The sequence below is a fragment of the Coturnix japonica genome, chromosome 5 (assembly GCF_001577835.2).
Source record: "Coturnix japonica isolate 7356 chromosome 5, Coturnix japonica 2.1, whole genome shotgun sequence".
Lineage (NCBI taxonomy): Eukaryota > Metazoa > Chordata > Aves > Galliformes > Phasianidae > Coturnix > Coturnix japonica.
Window position 1 is genome coordinate 23,977,862 of NC_029520.1, and position 17,634 is coordinate 23,995,495.

A 17,634-nucleotide genomic window follows, 5' to 3' on the forward strand; every position below is an offset into this window, starting at 1 on the left:
AAAATTAAAACTTTGTAAGTCTATGCATGTTATACTTGACAATACTGACTCTGCTAAACACTCCTCCTGGGATTACTTATATCATTCTAGTACAGGCATTTGTAGCAGTGCTACAGACCAGACCTTACCGTTCTCAGTTTTACTCAAATTGGGGTTTCCAGAAGTTCAGCGCAGATCAAGCACTGCATTTCACCTACACAAGAGAGTATGATTATGGTTTCACCTGAGGTTTTCTGAGCTGAACTCTGATTCCAGGAATCGAAGGAACTGGTCTCGTCCTACTGGGTCCTTCAGCACCTCATCCATGGAGAAGCCCCATCTTTTCACACGCTGCTGACTCGGTTCTTTGCTGTTTGGAGAGAGAGGGGAAAAACAGATGGAATGTGCATTTCTGCCTGCTGTCCCAGCAGCTGCTGCTGTTCCTGTTAAGCAGCAAAGGGAAAAAGATTATCAGACAAGGAGATGGTGTCTGTTTCCTTAAGAATTTCCAAAGATAAATGTTAGCAAACAACACACAAGAAGGAGCTATAGAGACCAGGGTCATGGCGAATGCAGTTGTGTTATTTGGATGCTGCCTATATGGCAAAATGAGAGAGACAGCAAATTATATTATTTTCAGTGAAATTTCCTGTGTGTTTTACATAAAGAACCATTTTTTTTATGTCAAGGCAGAAATGTGCCAGCAGTGTTCTCTGGGCCATTGGCAAGCTCCACAGCATCACCCTGTGTCCCACACAGTGCTGGCTGCTAACTTGGAACTCCCTTCAGATTTTCAGTTGCACATTTGCATTAAAAAAGCAGTTCCACATAGAAGCAGGGAGGACAAGATTTCCAAGAAACGATTACTGCTTTGTGATCCTGTATTTTTCACTGCCTCTGACTTTTGGGTACTTTAGTCTTGCACGACTAAAAAGCAACCCCCTCTTCCCCTCCATGACAATCAGACTTATTTTGTATCTCAGCTGGGACACTGAGATGTGGAGTCACCCAAATTCACTCACAACCTTTCTGTTAGATTATTGCTTAATAGAACCCTGCTTACATAAGCTGTTGTTTGAATTGCCAGACATGTTGCAGAGATGCCTATGGGGAGAAGCACTGCCTAAGAATCACAAGGATCCCACAAGACAGCCTACATCAGAGCATAATCTGGGCTCACAAAGTGTTTGAAAGCTTCTGGTGTGATGGCGTCATACTATGAGACAACCATTAAAACACAGTTCAGCTGCTCACATTTGTGACAGTAGAGCCATTGTAAACAGTATGTATCTATTAAACTATATGTCTTGTCATGTCCACAGTGATTCCTAATCCTGGAGCCTTAAGGGACGGTGGCGATCTGTGCTGAAGACAAATAAGCCACAGGGGTAAATAAAATGCCCACTTTGATTTCCCCTTGCTGTAGAGACTAAGCAACAGTGATGGGCATGTCCTCACTCGAGGCGCCAGAGCACTGGGGCTGGCTCCTCCTCTGTTGAGAAAGCTGCAGTAGACATGGGGACATGAGAGCTGTGCTGGTGCAGAGCTACGCACCAGCCGAGTTCAGGGAATTTCCTGATGATCCTGGAGATCAGCAGCTGCTCTGCTTGCTGCTGCACAAACTGAAAAGGCCAAAGTGCTGTCTAAAATAGAAGCCTTTCTGAGGCATTTCCCCAGTGCCACAAAGGATGAGCTGCACAGTGCTGACCTTGCTCAGAAGCTGGCTTTGCCATTAGAAGGGAAAGGGGCTTAGTTTCCCTGAACAGGGGCTCTGCTTTCCTGACACAAGAAACAGCCTTGCAGGCAGCACAAGGGCCACCAGAGCTCTTGGGAATCATTTAATTATTCATGCAAGTTGCAACTAGATGCAGACACAAGGAGGTCTCTTGCTACAGAGAATAAAATGAAAATACAAAATGTTTGTTCTCTCATCTCACAACAATACAGCAGGAGAATCGCCTTCCGTAACTCTGAAATCATAACAGAAACAAAGCTTTTACTCTCATTCTGAAGAAGGCCATGACATCAGGTCGATTATATTCCTTGGGGATACAGGAATATTTCCAAGGGTTTCCAGCCACGTCAACAGACCCAGAAGTAATGATGCCTGGATTACACTGTGGGCGGAGCTCCTCCAGAGTACTATTTTGCAGGGGTTGTATCTGTTTGTAAACCTGCTAGGGAGGATGGAGGAATTGAGAGAAACTGACTGAAAAAGAAATCCAAAATATTGATTTTATATGAAAAGAGGCAGAGACCAGGGAACTAATTACCAGCTTCTGTGACTTTCAGAGAAGCAGGGGACAACACCTTTCACATCCCACATCACATGTGTTTTACAAAGAGAAATAACTTGCCCTTTTCCTGGAATATTGATTCACAATGAACTGGCTCTCCTAAGCTGGCAGCATCTCAAAATTTACACGATTATTTAAGCACAGATAGTATTAGATTTGTCATACTTTTTTTCAAAGATTTGCTGAAGTGAACTCCCTGTTCAGTCTGGAACAACTGCAGCTCAGCTGCAGAAAAAGCTGCAGAGCATTTGCAGCCATCTGCCAAAGGATGCCCAGAGTGAGCAATGAAGGTGGCATGGTGAGTGAAAGCACCTTGCTGCTACCCAACCTATCCTGTATGCCAATGGCATCTTGAACAGTGCTCCACAACTTGGGGAGGATCTGAGAGCAGGCTCTCAAGGGTCAAAGGAGGTATGCTGGAACAAGGATCTTGAAGCAGTATGCTGTATCAGTCGGCTGTCAGAGCTGAGCCCAGGCATGCGCTCAGTGGGCATGAAAATGCCCTAACTTACAAAGTGATGCAAATTAAGCATGTGGAAGTGAAAATCCACAGAAATAATAAATAATACCATTCAGTTTAAACTTCAGTTATGCAAGTATATCTTGTGAAGTTACAGAGATCAAACTTCCTATCCCAGCAGAGCCATGGGAAAAGCATACCAATAAAACTGCAAAACAACTCTAATATTACCTAAAACTGCCAAGCCTTACCTCATTTCAATGTCCCACAAAGCTGCATCATCACTTATCCAGGGATTGGAAGGCTCAGCAGGAGTGATAAAGGGGTCATATTCCACATACTGCTCTGTGTACGCTATTAAACTGACAGATACATATATATTAAAAATAATAATAATAATAAAGTAAAAAAGAAGAAGAAAAAGACAAATCAGTGCCTGAACTCTCAGTTGTATCTGTAATCAGAGATATGAGATTTTCTCTCTTCCCCCCCAGCACATGTTGAAGGGCTTTTTTGCCATGTTTAGATCAGCGCAGTTCTTAGTACTCTCACACAACAGTCTGTTTTTCCAGGAAGGGCGCATGCAAGGATTTCTCTGCAACACTTACAAGTTGACTCAAGGTTGGTTCTGCAGAGATGTCTACAGAAAGCCTGATGTGGCAGTGAGCGAATTGATATGGTAGGACTTCCCACAGGCAGCAGTGTGCCTCTGAAGCACGTCCTCTCTACATTTATTGCATGTTGCTATTCCCCTTTACCTTTGTTTGTTTGTTTGTTTGTTTTGTTTTGCAAAGGCTTTTGCACTCACTACTTTAAGCATGGTGAGTAATTCATCAAAATACCATCATGCACTGTAGCAAAGAACACACCTAAGTCTTTGGAGGACCACAGTCCTAAGCGTCAGATCTTCAGCATATAGGTCATTTTGTTTTTGCCAGTATACCAGATAGCACAATGGCACTTAATGCAACATACTTCAGTGTAGTTTATAATCATCAATGCAAAATGAAGTAAACTATACAGGTATTTAATAAACACCTAGCTTTTATACTGTTCCACTTCAAGCCTAGTCACATAAGGCATACAGCCTCTAATACTAAGAGCTTCCTGGGAAAAGGCCTATGTCTGCTTGCACAGATAACTTGGGCATTCCATGGGAGCTGGGACAAGGCAGCAATTTCATGAAAGGCAGGCAGCAAAAAAACCTAGAGAAATTTGTCCCAGTCTATATTCTAAATACTCCAAGGCACTTCTTCCTTTTCCTGCCTCAGTCTGCCAACAAATTAAATAATCTAACTGAATCTCACCATATTGAAAGCTTATCTACTTTCACTGCAATTGTCTACCCTAAGTGCTACCTCTCGGTCTTCCACACCTTTAAAAGGCAGGAAAAAGAAAATGCCCTGTGAAACCATGGGTCACAAAAGGCAGAAACTTTCCCTGACCTGCCCTACAATAATTACTTCTTTTTGTTTGTCCTAGCTCTTATCATGAGGCATTAAAATCATACACTTTTGTAACCACAGCAGGTTCCCACTGCCCTTCAGGGCATTCAGGGCTGTCTCATCTCATTTCATTAATTACATTTCAAGACTGTTGTGGGTCAAGGGTTGGAGGAGGGAGCAGAGTCCAATTTCAGAGAGCAGCAATCCCAGAGACATCAATGAGAGAGAAGGTTGGTTTTTAAAAGCAACAGCAACAACAACAAAACCAACACAGAGGATGCATCAGGGGATATCTGCTGTGAAACTTGAATTGCTTGTAACAAAATAATAAGGTGGCATCAGAGGGGAGAAAATAGATGAAATAAGGGAGGATTTGCTAAACACATGTTGCTGATTCAGCATAATGACAAGAGCTGAATTACATCCTCATTGTGTAAACAAGGCTACAGGCAGTGGGAATCCTAAGGGAAAGCGTTTCTGCCAAAAAGCAGACCTGGGCTTTTGGCTTTTCAGGTGATGCCTTGTCTTTCTGGCAGAAGAGGTGATGGTTAAGAGTTCATGGAAGGGGGCAGAGCTTGCACTGAGAATCTGTCTTTCTCACTATCAAGGGGCCCTGCTGAGCCTTCAGAGTAACTTCAGGTGGGTTTGTGACACCTAGGGAACCAAGATTACTTTTGATAGGAAGGTATTCAGGCTTTCCTCAGCCATTTCTGTAATGCCACATGTACTGGGTTTGCATCAGCACTGCCTGACATGGTCAGGAAAAACAGTAGGTACCATTTATTCACAGGTTTGCTTGAGAGCAGTCAGATCTCCTTGCCAGATCCTAAAACTGACAATGAGGAAAAGGAATTGGAAGTAGAAAAACTGTTCCCTGTGTTCCTGGAGCAGCTGAGGGATGCCTCAGTTTTAAGAGCAGAGCCCAGTCTTAGAAGTGCCTTGCTACTCTAACAGCACCTCCTTACTTAGAACATCTTCTCTTGGAGCATGCACATTCAGTGTTTCATACACAGTCTTCAGGCAACACAGGCTTCGTTTCAAGCAATAGGTCAACTCTGGCCACACAAATCATTCCCTCTCACCCAACCCCATCACTGCTGGGCCCCTCCAGGGGCCTTCCTTGCCACCCCTTGTGCTATGCCCTGGGAAATCAAAGCCCGGTGCCCTACAGCAGCACTGCCATCCTCAGTCCCTCCAGAACAGGAAAACTGTTTTTTTGCCCAATTCTACTGAAAACTAATAGATTTTTCTTCTGGTATTGACAATGACATGTTTATCATGGCAGTGTAACATGAACAGCAGGTATGCTGCATGGACAGGACCCGATGTTCATGGTGAATCAGTTTTATAGAGACCATCTTATTGAATAAATATCTACCCAGAAAAAACTCAAGCAAAACACATCTGCTTGTCTGTAAATTACCAGCCTGGAAATTATTACTGTCACAGTATATTAAGGTCACTGTAGGTAAATTCAGTATAAAATGAGAATTTTTGGTAAAACACAAAATGATCAGAGCAGAACCAGAAAGCCCAAAACATCAGTATGAGTGTTCTAATTTCAATACTGAAAATGATGTGTGAAGGATTTCAGAAAGCCTCTGAATATTTTCTTTTCAATTGGATAAAATTTAATTTAAATTGATAAACATTATGAGCCACTAGGAACTTTCTGTTGAGCTCTTGCCATTTAATTTGCCTAGTTCAGTGTATGCACGCTAATTACAGGAGCAAGCACTGCAAAGCACAAAATATCATAGGGAAATCTCTTTCTAATTTGTTTAAGTAAAAATTCCTATCATTTCTCCAGAAAGAACCATCCCTTGTCATGCCTGTCGTGTTCAAGACAGTTTTGCTCTAAAAGTGATGTTACAGAAAAGCATGCTGATCCCTACATTTGTCTCAGCAATTCCACTGAAAACGTGCACAGCTTACAAGTATCTGAGTAAAGGAGCTGTCACTCTCAGGAAGCTTAATTTGAGCTCGTTCTTTACTTGTTCATACTTTCCTACAAGGACTAAATTTTCTGCAAGTCAAATTGTGCCTTGATTTGCCTCTATGAGAAATCCACCTCTCCATAACACTGCCTTGAGTAGTCCGGATACAAACCCAGGGTTTCACATGCACAACTGGGGACAGAAACCTCCAACCCCAGCACAAATGACTCCCAGTATGAATGCAAACATCAGATGCAAGATGTAAACACCGCACCCTCCACAGAGATGCATCAGTCTAATAGGAGAGGAGCACTCAGCTCACACAAAAAGGAAAAGTGAATGCTTTTCAAATGAAAGAATGACTTTTCTTAAAAAAATAAAATAAAGTACTAGGCTTGAGAAGGAATAGGAAAAAAATGCCCTGCAATGGCTCTTGCCATTGTGATCACATTTCTTTTGCTTTTACAGTATGAAATCCTCCTTTTTCACTCCTTTTTTCTCAGTGGCAGAAGGGCAAGTGTCAGATGTCAGTGGTCAGCAGACTAGCAGCTTGTCTGGGTTAGGAGGAAAAAGGATTCACTGCTCATCAGAAACAGAACGAGCCTTTGTGCATTCCTGCCTACTTGCTATTTCTGGAAAAGCTAAATCTCAGATGAAGTAATGGAAAATCACATACATGGGGACACTCACCTTTCTGCTACTTTGGACATCTTTAAACAATGCCTGTCTATCTGCAGGTTCAGAAAAGTTATCTGAGGAGAGAGATGACAAGGGCATTAACAATCCAGGAGCTCCACAGCATGCATTGATCACATCCCAACACACTATTGATTTCTCATTCCAAACAGCTTGAAAGTAACTCATAAAGAAATGGGACCCTCCCCCAGGTAATAGAAGCAGCTTACTAGCTGCTTCCATCAGGAGTCTCCATTTCATGTGGCAAAGTCTCAGGGGGAGCTTCTGAAGAAATAATTAAAAGTAGGAAAGACATATTTGGGGCTGAGGTTCCTAGACAACTTGAGTGCATTGTGACCCTCATTTTATAACATAGGCTTTCAGTTCTCTAACCAAGAAAATAAAGGTTTCAAAGTACATTTGTACTGTGCTATAAAGTAGTTCTTCACAGTACTCTACAGCCTATATTGCCTATGACTGAAAAAGCTCAAGAGATGTAGTGTTCAGACTTACTTCAGAAGATCACTCTAAAACTGGCTGCCTAAGGAACACGTTGAATGCTGTCTTTACTAAAAAGCTGACCCAGCAGCTCCTGCTTCAGTGAGGGTTGCTTCTTGCAGGAAAGCAATTTTGAGGGAGAGCTCCCCATGGAGGGGCAAGAACACATGATTCAGACAGCTATTCCTCAGAGCAATTCTGCAAGTAACTTCTTCCCAGTTCCCCAAAAGCACCGTGACTGTGTTCTGGGTGTGCCAGCTTCTCTAGCCTTTGTCAGAGCCCACTTTTCAGGCATCCTCAGTGGATGGAAATTAATCCACCTACTGGCCACAGGGAAAGTAATCAAAAGGTTAGCGTTACCATAACTGCACTGCTCAATTAAGACACATCTTTAAACACTTACAGCTCTACATAAAGGATGTGAGGATCAAGCATAGATAAAGCAACAGTGGTTTTTACTGATATCTCTACAAACAGCTGCCTGATTGTTCCAGATGTATCCAGTTCAGGACATCTGAACTGTTACACAGACATCTACTCACTTGTTTCCGGAAATCCTCTTTAGTAGTCTTGCGTACAGGTTGGGAGGGCACATGTACAGGGCTTTGGGGCTGAGATTCCTCTGTAACCCCGTACACAGACTGCAAGGAACAAGCAAACAGAAGAGATTACAACTTTTTTTCTGGTATGCAACGAGAAGTGCAATATGCAAAACAGTAGGGTAATAAGCCAACAATTTCCTACTATTTTTTTCTGCACAGGTAAACAATCATTCAGCCGGGAGCAAAACTGTGCTGCAGATGCCTGCATTTGGGATGTCTGCAGGCTAGCCAGCAGTGTGCTCGGGGCTTCCTGCACAGCTTGTTTTTCAGCAAAACACCCTCACCTGAGACCTTCCCCTGTTGCGTATGAGGTGTCCACTCTGTGCTACTGCAGTCTACAGGCTGTAAGTAGGAAGCAGTTTATCTTAAATACTAAAATGACTTTTAGGTCTGAGGGCTGTGCCTGTTGTATTTGCAAGAGGAATGCTGTGAATGATTGTTGTGGTGAAGTAAATGGAGAAAAAATGTACTAGAATCCAACCTTTTTCTTCCATTTTCTTCCACTCAGTTGAATTTCTTGTCATAAAACTACATATCAAAGAAAGAGCTTAACCAGGTGTCAGTCGTTCAAGTACACGTGAACCTACAGATTGACTTGTAGCCATTTGTTTTCAGGACAGAGATTTGCACTGAAAGTAATAACAACTACCCTGTCATTTAGTATTTTTGCTTTTCACTTAATGTTCGAAAGAGACAGGTGAATAGCTCTGCTGCAATCTAACTACCGATGGAAGTTAGGAGTCTAGTGTCACCTCTAAAACTAATAAAAACACGTAAGAGTAAGAACTTGCTGGAAGTCAGGAGAATCCAAACTGCTACTGATCAAGCCTTTGAGATTATTAAGGCAGATATAAACAAGTCTGAAAAACTTGCATCCAAATAACTTCTGAAAAGTGTGGCCCAAGTATTTTTGCCAACTGATTTTATTTTATGGGAATGTAGAGTCAGTAAACATCTGTTGCTAAAACTGCAGTAGTAAATTCATCTATTAAATCATAACAGAACTGACATTTGCCAAACCTGTCATCTGATTTCTATTAGGTAAGTCTGATATACTCTAGGTGTCAACAATGACTTATGTTAAAAAAAAAAAAAAAAAAAGAAACAAAACCAGAATTTCAAACTGACCTTTTTCACCTTCTGTGGGTTTTTCATGCGACGACACTTTCTAATGTCCATTTCTGTCGTGTTCACACAGCCTGGCTGAAAAGAGTTAAAATAGATGGTTATCACATTATTGTCTTCTGCTTACAGTCTGCATACTTCTTTACCTACCTAAAATAGAGTTTAGATCTTGTCCAAAATTCTTTCCTTATGTTTGCCTCCCATAGATGATTATGCTTAATAAAGAAGAAAGTGCATGTACCCAAAGTTGGCATCTCAGCATCAATTGCATTAACACCTAACTTCAGCACCAAGAGGAAATGCCTCAGCTGAGAGCTCTTTTTAGGAAGTCTGTGACAAACTGGCTAAGCTGCTTTTCTTCCACCCGCACAAAAGAAGATCTTCAACACTTTACATTTATCATATATTTCCAAGTCAACAGTTCCAAGCATGTTCAAACCAATAACATCTGAGATAATCTTGCAGAAGCCTGTTCTAAATTGTGAGGAAAATCCATGCAGTGACTTCACAGACAATATCACCGTGCAATTCACAGCACAGTGTTAAGAGAATTAAGGGCTTTACCACAGGCCTGTGCACATCCCAGAATGCTCTTTCCTGGCTGTCCAAAATTTTCCTTTCTGTTTTATCCTTTTTCCTGTCAATTCTGAAAAAAAAAAAAAAAAAAAAAAAAAAAAAAAAAAAGAAAGCATAAACACAGGAGTGACCACACAACTATTTCTTCCTTGTTACACTTTTTTTGCTGGAGATTCCAACAGAGCATCTCCACTTGCCCTGGTGCTGGCGGGGGGGGGTGACAGTGTGAGTAACAGGGCCGAGCTCACTGACAGTGCTGTGCAAGCCAGCCCTCATCTGGAGACGTGATCATGTGATGGGGTTGGCATAGGTGTAAGTCACTAATTTCAGCCAGTAAATTGATTCACTCAAAGCATACGCATCAAAGGCCACTGCAGGTTGTTCAAAGCACCCCTTCCCTCCCCACAAAATCTTTAAGTCCAACTCATTTTGGAGCTGGCTGAGATAGGAAACCAGCTCAGCATGAGCAGCCACCAGGCACCACTTCACTGTGCTGAGCTGAGAAGCAAACACAGAACACAAAACCAGGAGAAATGTTTTGAGGTGTTTTGCTTCACTTTCTGTTTTAGTTAATGCACTGCCATACATTACACTGTGAATTCTAACCCATCTTTTCTCTACGAAGAGATGAGTAAGCAATGCTGACCCTGTAAAAAATCCAAAATTAAAATCTCTTTCTTAGGTGATAATTTGTGCTTCAGATGGAATGCAGAATTTTGTTTTGACTGAGATCTTTTTCCTTTTGGCAACAAACCTGTAAGTAACTGAAAGTACAACTGCAAGTGTAACTTCTCATTTTTTCTTCTAAGCAGAACACTGGTATTCTCTTCAGAAAAAAATCCCTTAATTGCCTTGTTATTTTGAGGATAATTACCATGTACTTAAATAGTACCTAATTACAATGTGATTAAGCAAATAATTAATCAAAATTCCAATGAGTTAATCAAAGATAGAGACCAATGCCTCAGCCACACCCTCAAGTAAAAATGTCCCTAAACTTTTTAGCATCTAATACTGAAAGTGCAAATTCTTTCTATCGATACAGACCGTGAATACTGGTATTCTTATACACCACCTTCATCGGTCTTCCAGTTTTACAGGAGATAATTACATGCACAAAGTGGGCACACCGGCTGTTAAGTACACTGGCCTACAAACCCTGGATGACACTCATTTTGCAGCAATGATAACAACATGCTAACAACATCAAACTGCTTTTGGAAAGATGTGAACAAAAACGGACATTTCAACTATGAGTAGAAGACAGAAAAAAAAAGTTAGTTGGAGCAAGTTTCATGTACGTGGTACCCAATACTCCACACTGTCAGGAGCATCAACTGGAGTGCAGAAAATAGAGGTACAGTTGAGTTGACTGGGGATTGCTATAAATGAGAAAAACAAACACAGTCTGCTGCAAATACCACCTTTATGAGCACTTTTAAATAACAGTATTTTAAAAACATGAGCACAGATTTATGTTAACCAGTGGCAAAATCTTGTTCTTTTCATATACTTGGAATAAAAACACCATGCAACAGTAGAAGCAGAACGTGCAAGTGAATCACCCAATCTCTCATGGAAAATTGAGGCTCAGGAACTCCTGATGGACACTTCTACACAGAGACAATTAAACGCATCTTTCAGATTCTGGCACAAACCTTAGCAACTGGCTCTCTATTATTTCCAGTCTGCTGATGACCAGCACCTTCTAAGCTTAGCTGCAGTGAAGACTTTATGAGAGAAACTCTCAGAGTCCCCCTCTCTGTGCAGCCCTAGATACTGGGGCAGTTCACTGCTCCAGGATTACTCACTTCACTTGGGCCTCAGCTTGCATGAAGATGAATTCCCACTTCCTTGCAAATGCTCTCTGAAGTCTTGCTAAGTTTTCCTGACAAAAGATGAAAACAGTTAAAAACAATTAATTCTGGTAATTACAACAATTGCTTGAGAGCAGTTACTATGTTGGGAGATAGTTAATTTTATTTTCCCTTCATTTATTTATACATTTTTTAAGCTGGAGAACTCAAGACATGGAAATCAGTGCTGGTTTCAGGTGATTTATCCCACAGGCAAAGCAAGGTCGTGACACATCTTTTCAGGCTGCAGCCAGGAGGACCCTGTCAGGAAAAGTAATAGAGTGTGATGAAGACAGCCTGAGTTCTATTAGTAAAATGATGATGGTCTTATTCCCAAAAGATAATACTGAGAAGCTCTGCGAAGCTGACAGTTTCCATTTCTGATAGCAGATGGCTGCCACCTGCATGATTCCTTCTCCTTTCTACTTCCCTTTCCTCCTAACATTGGTCCCTTTCGCTAAGGTGTAAAGCCTGAGCATCCCCTGCTCTGTTCAGCCCTGAGAGCACTGCGCAGCTGCACCGTGCTCCAGTCTGGGAATTGCCAGAATGATTCACAAAAGGAAATAGCTTGTTTGTCTGAACAATGAAAATAGCTCAATGAGAGACCAGATCCAGATGCAGCCTTTTTCCTGCATCTCAAGTAAAAGTTCTAGTTCAGGTCTATTGTAGAGAGAATCAGGATCTGAACATTTGGAGATGGATATAACTTCCTCACAGACCAAGGTCAAGCTCACTGACATGGCTGGAATCTGAGGCTCAAACAGCACCTTGAAGTCACACATCCACAACCACTTGAAGAAGGGGGCCTAGGAGACCACTAACCTGACTATCTATACATTACAGCTGGTTCAACTGTTACAAATTTTCTTGGAAAATGAACAATGTTGTACTGTTCTTTTTACGTCGATTCTGTTTATTTCAAGAAAATGCTTAAGCATATGCATTTCAGTGCTAGACGTCTCCCTACTTTTTTACTTCAAGGTCTTGTATAACACAAGACAAAGCTTGGCTCAGTCACCAACAAGTCCACTTAAGAGTTTCAGTCTTCTAAATGGAGGAAAACAGTTAAGCAAATGATTTACAGCTGTGCCAAGCTGTGATGATTTCCTTTACTGTGAACCACTCGTAATATCTGCAAAAAGAAATTTTTTTTTGTGGCTTTGATTTATTTTTTATTTTCAATTATGTTCATATGTGCCCTCTGGAGTAAATACGATGAAGCCAATGAAACATCACCAACTGAAGCATTATTTGAATCATGCTTATGTTTGGTCAATTATAAATTAAAGTTAAATCCAATCATGCAAGCTTAATCATACAATGAAGAGCTCTGCTTCACCAGCAGAAATTGGGGGTGGGAAGTTGCCTGTGAATTATGCAAGCAGAACCTCAAATGAGAAGTCCCCTGTGATGCTTTGTAGAGATTCTCTTTGGAAATTCCAGGGCAGGGCTGGTGTCTGCAGAGAAATGTCCTCATGCTATGTCTCCAAAAATTGGCACTGAATGTGCAGGACTCCTTCCTACTCCCCTAAACCTGTTTCTCTCACGTGTGCTCAGTTTACACATTTCCAGTGCTGGGTCTGCTTCAGCTCCCATAATGACTAGGAAGAGTCAGTGGCATTTTTATCTGATTGTCTTTAATTAAGAGAGCAAAGTATGAATGAAGAAGCGACCTCTAATTGTGCAATGCAATATTCACAAGAAAAATGAGAGACTGCCAGGATCTTATTATTTGCCATCACTGGTGCACTGCTACTCTCAGTAGACAACTATGTACAAAAGTACTTAGCCATAACCTCACGGCATGTGTGGGAGTGTGTGCTGCAGAACTGTCTTCTGTTGCTTTATCATAGATATTTAGAGTACTTACAGTTAATCGGTTGGCTGTGACCAATTTAAATCATTTTAATGATTAAATAAATAGTATGCAGAAGTGAAAATACAGCAAAATGCAGTATAAATGCATATGGATTATTATATTCCTTCCTTCATGTCTGTACTTCACTATTAGAACTCATGGGACAAGGGTGGATTAGACAAGTGGCAATTTTTGTATGCTCTCTGCTGAAAGAACCAAATGGTGCATATGCATATCTACGTGTACAAAAGACCTAAAAATATAGTAGAAGGCAAAGAAGAAGGAGAAAATCTGTTCTAGGGGGAAAAAAAGCAACAAAGAAAAGAACACCCTGTAATATACACATCTATATTGTGTCCAACAATAAACGTGAACATTCAAGTTCACTAGAACCATCTTTGTAAAAAACACTTCACTGAAAATATCCAGACTGGAAATTCAACAGTTATGCTGCTGAACTAGTAAACGAGAAGAAAGACAGAAAGCAAAGTTCAGCTGGTCAGACCGATGTACACTGCTAGCATTCAAAGAAACGCATTTCAACTCTGACGCCTCCATCCTCCCACTCCTACTGACCCAAACTCTGCACTATCTGAAGCCAAGTTTGGTGATATTTTTTATGAATAATAATTTCATAAGGGAAAACACTCCCTGAATAAGTGCGATAGCATATTGATAATACAGTCCAAGCTTCATGACTGAAAACTTTCCTTTACAGTATGTAACTATACAGTATGTATAGCATGTAACTACATGCCATGGGTCATTAGCAGTTTAATTGCTCAGTTATGCATCCCAAAATCTGTGCTTTCTGCAGGTTCATATCTACTATATAAACCAGGAACTGTTAACTGAGAAAACCAATGTAAACGTTTGTGTGATTTGCCTCATGGTGCTGATGCTTTAACTGGAGAGGCTGCAGAGCTGGGGACATTCCTCATTCATGAGCCTGATGTTCTTTCCAGATCAACCTTCAACAAATTCTGACAGCTAAAAAAAGGACACACAGTGAAGGCTGATGCTGAGGCATTAAGTAGCAGCATTCAGCTGGCAAACAAAGCCTTCCCCCATTCCCCCACACTTTAAACTTTAGCAGGAGTGTACCTACGGCTTCATAATCGGCCAGCTCCAACCTAGCTTTGTTCTGCATGGTCCGTTTGCAAAGATAGATGGCTAAAGGGAGAAAGAGAACAGAAAACAATTACGGATAGATTATTAGTACAAGACCTGAAGAAAACACAAACCCACAGAATCTTCTCATTTGAAGGCAACATAAGCCAAGGAATGAGAGGGCTGAATACCCAGCTGACATTATGTGCTAGCAATCTCAGAGGCCTTAAACATCTGGGACATCTCATTTAAAAGTGCTGAGAGTTGATGCCTGGGACCTAACAAGATGTCTGAGAAAAACACAATTACTTCTGGGGCTGGTAAAAGATTTAGCATTAGCAACCTGTTCCCATCAGCACTTTGGAAGAATTCCTGCAAAAGTGAACAGCCTTGTATATCTCTGCATTTCCTTTCCTCTTAAAGAATAATTAGGAAAAAATAAATCATGACATTGAAATGATAACAGAAATACAGGCTGGATCATACAGATTTCACTTGAGCAATTTTTCATTTGCTCCATCCACTTATTTTATACATTTCAAACAGCTGAGAAAAGCCCTCACCCATTTCACCATCGGCAGACACTGCAGACATCGGTGTGAGCTGGGATTCAGAGGCTCAAGATATCAGAGGACACCTAACCAGTTCCAGGCTACCTTCTGGGATGGGCTCCACTGGACCACCAGCTCAGCCCATTTCCACTAAAGGCTGAAACAAAAGGTTGGTTTTTTTTTTACCCAACACACCCTGGGTATACAGTCAGAAGTGTGCTACATAAAAAAGATCCAGTGTTCTCATTTGATGATGAAATCCGGGTGTGAACTGCACAGGGGCAGAAGGCAAAGCATCCTCTACAGAAAATAACATTTGGATTTTCTTTGAAAACCATGTGATTTTGATTTGCACATAAATAAGATTTTCTGACACTTCCATGAATGTTTTTCATTGGGAACCTCATCATCTCTGTAAAATACAACAAAAAAAACAGTGCTATTTGTGTTATTTTCCTCAATGCCATTCCTGTAATTCCAACATTCTTATAACAAGCCAACATTATGCATGATAACCAGAGCTGATTGATTGGGTCAAATATATTTACTTCTATACTTCTCAAAAGCAGCTTCACCTGCAAGACATTATAATACCAAATAAACTGAGAGTCTTGCAGTACTTCTCCACATGAGGCAGTGAGCTGCCATTAGCAAGTTCGTCACTGTCCTGTGAATGAATCTATGCAAATAACAAAAGTATGAAGAACTGCTGGGATTTCAGCTTTATTTGGGTCTACTGCTAATTTGGGATTAATTCTTGGGAAGACTCCATCTGCACAGACCCCTGATACGCAGAGGCTGATTATAAGCATATGTTAGAGATTTCTGGGATAGATGAAAATCTGTCCCTACAGGGCTCAGAGCTAATACAGTTGTAGCTTGTCCAGCTGTGGGTCGGCTCACATGGGGCTTGATTTTGAGGTACTCTGTTCCACCCAATGCCTTTGCTGCACAATAGCCAGAAAGTGGAACCCAGTTATTGAACAAACACCATAGGCAGAAACAGAACCTCCCTCTTAAGATTGTTACTCTGATGGTTACAGAAAATATATTTGGTACAGTTCAGACACATATACAGTGACTGTTTGTAAAATCTGGAAGTCATTTTGCACACAATGAACAGCAACGCATTTTGTCCTAAGCAGTCCCCTCATATAAACACATAAGTCTGCGTTAGCCTTCCTGCAGTGGAGGACTGCAAATGAACAATCACATGACAGACACCACGGCAAGTTGTTTTTCCACCCTGGCAAATGACTTCCAGAATAATGGTGAATAATTATTACTTGGGAAAGAACAAATGATTATTCAGGAAGGAGTTATAAACTGATCTTAGATTATGAGGTATTTCAAAAGAGGCATTTCCAGAAGCTCCTGCTTTATGGGCACACACATGGATTCACTTCCTGTTTGAGTGCCACACCAGGATGCATCAATTGATTTTATCATTTAGCTGTGAAAGAAGCGTAGCTCTAGAAGAGACAGCAATATTGCATGGAGACAGCTAAAGATAACAATACTGACATAGTTTCTTTATGTATTATCACTGTCTGCAGGCATTCACACGTCTAATACTCCATGTTACAGTTTATTAGCTCATAAACCACACTCAGTTTTCTCTTTTTACCAGCTAGAAGCTGGTAATCTTAAATTAAAAAAAAAACCAACAAAAAACAACCACAAACTGCGATGTCATGCATCACAGAAGCTTAACTACAGGATGCCATCAGTTATATACTGACGTATTGATCAGCCAGACGAGTGCCCAAATGAGGTAACTTTTTATTGATCAACATATCAAATTCAGCTACAGATCAAAGCATGCTCTCCTACAAAAGCCGTACCGATATTATTTAAGATTCCCACAGAGCAACATTCTGCTTGCCATAAATCCTGCTGAAACGAACAGAGCTACTGGAGAATGAAGGCAACAGCATGTGAAATCCTGGCCCTGCTGAACGTGTCAGCCGAAGGACAATTTCTTCCATCACAAACTTTCTGTATTAGCTTTCTGCAATGAAACAATTATGCTCTCACCATAATCTGTGTTTTCTGGCTCCCAGCAGTTTGAAGGCCAAAAGTATGGTGCCTAAGAAACAACATAAGCATTTTCATAATTTAAGAGATGAAAAGCAAATCAGATGCAGAAAAAAATTTAAGCATAAAAACAATCACAAGGTCTACAGCCCAGTCTCTACTCACAGGGGAAGGAAACACTGTTACAGCTCTCAATAAAAGTGACAATGCTTTTCCAGAAAGGTATCCTCTCTAACATTCCTAACTGCAGGCAGAAACATGGCAGTACTGATTGAGGACATCCACCCTGATGGCATTTTAGACACTCCTTCATTCTCATCTGAATACAGACCCCTTGCTCTCTAACACCAGAACCTCCTCTTTCCCCAAGAATTCACAGGCCTCCAGATTTATTTACTTATTTATTTATACAGGACAATGAGAAAATCTCTGTGGCCTTTTATATACACTACATGGCATTTGCTTTTATTTAGTGGCTTCCAGTTTGCTTGGTAGCCAACAAAACAATTCACTTTTAAAATAAATCAGATGTAAGAGCTCAAAACTCAGCTGACTAAAATCATTCTAAAAGCAGAAGTCCTGTTAAGCTTACTGGTTTGGTTTTCAATCCAAGTCTGCACACTGCAGT

The 17,634-nt window shown here is 41.0% G+C and overlaps 1 protein-coding gene across 10 annotated transcripts in view; it reads right to left on the minus strand.

Annotated features, from left to right (window-relative positions):
• Positions 1–17,634, minus strand: part of RGS6 (regulator of G protein signaling 6) — a 211,901-nt gene that overhangs the window by 38,873 nt on the left and 155,394 nt on the right. For all 10 annotated transcript variants that reach the window (XR_001555658.2, XM_015864647.2, XM_015864649.2 and 7 more), the window contains 9 exons: positions 17,007–17,058; positions 14,417–14,481; positions 11,406–11,482; positions 9,583–9,664; positions 9,022–9,096; positions 7,834–7,932; positions 6,809–6,870; positions 2,988–3,098; positions 224–349 (listed from right to left, as the gene is read on the minus strand). Coding sequence is in view for 9 of the 10 variants with exons in the window: in XM_015864647.2 (XP_015720133.1) it covers positions 224–349; positions 2,988–3,098; positions 6,809–6,870; positions 7,834–7,932; positions 9,022–9,096; positions 9,583–9,664; positions 11,406–11,482; positions 14,417–14,481; positions 17,007–17,058 (749 nt within the window). In the remaining variant the exon portion in view is untranslated. The remainder of the gene's footprint in view (positions 1–223; positions 350–2,987; positions 3,099–6,808; positions 6,871–7,833; positions 7,933–9,021; positions 9,097–9,582; positions 9,665–11,405; positions 11,483–14,416; positions 14,482–17,006; positions 17,059–17,634) is intronic.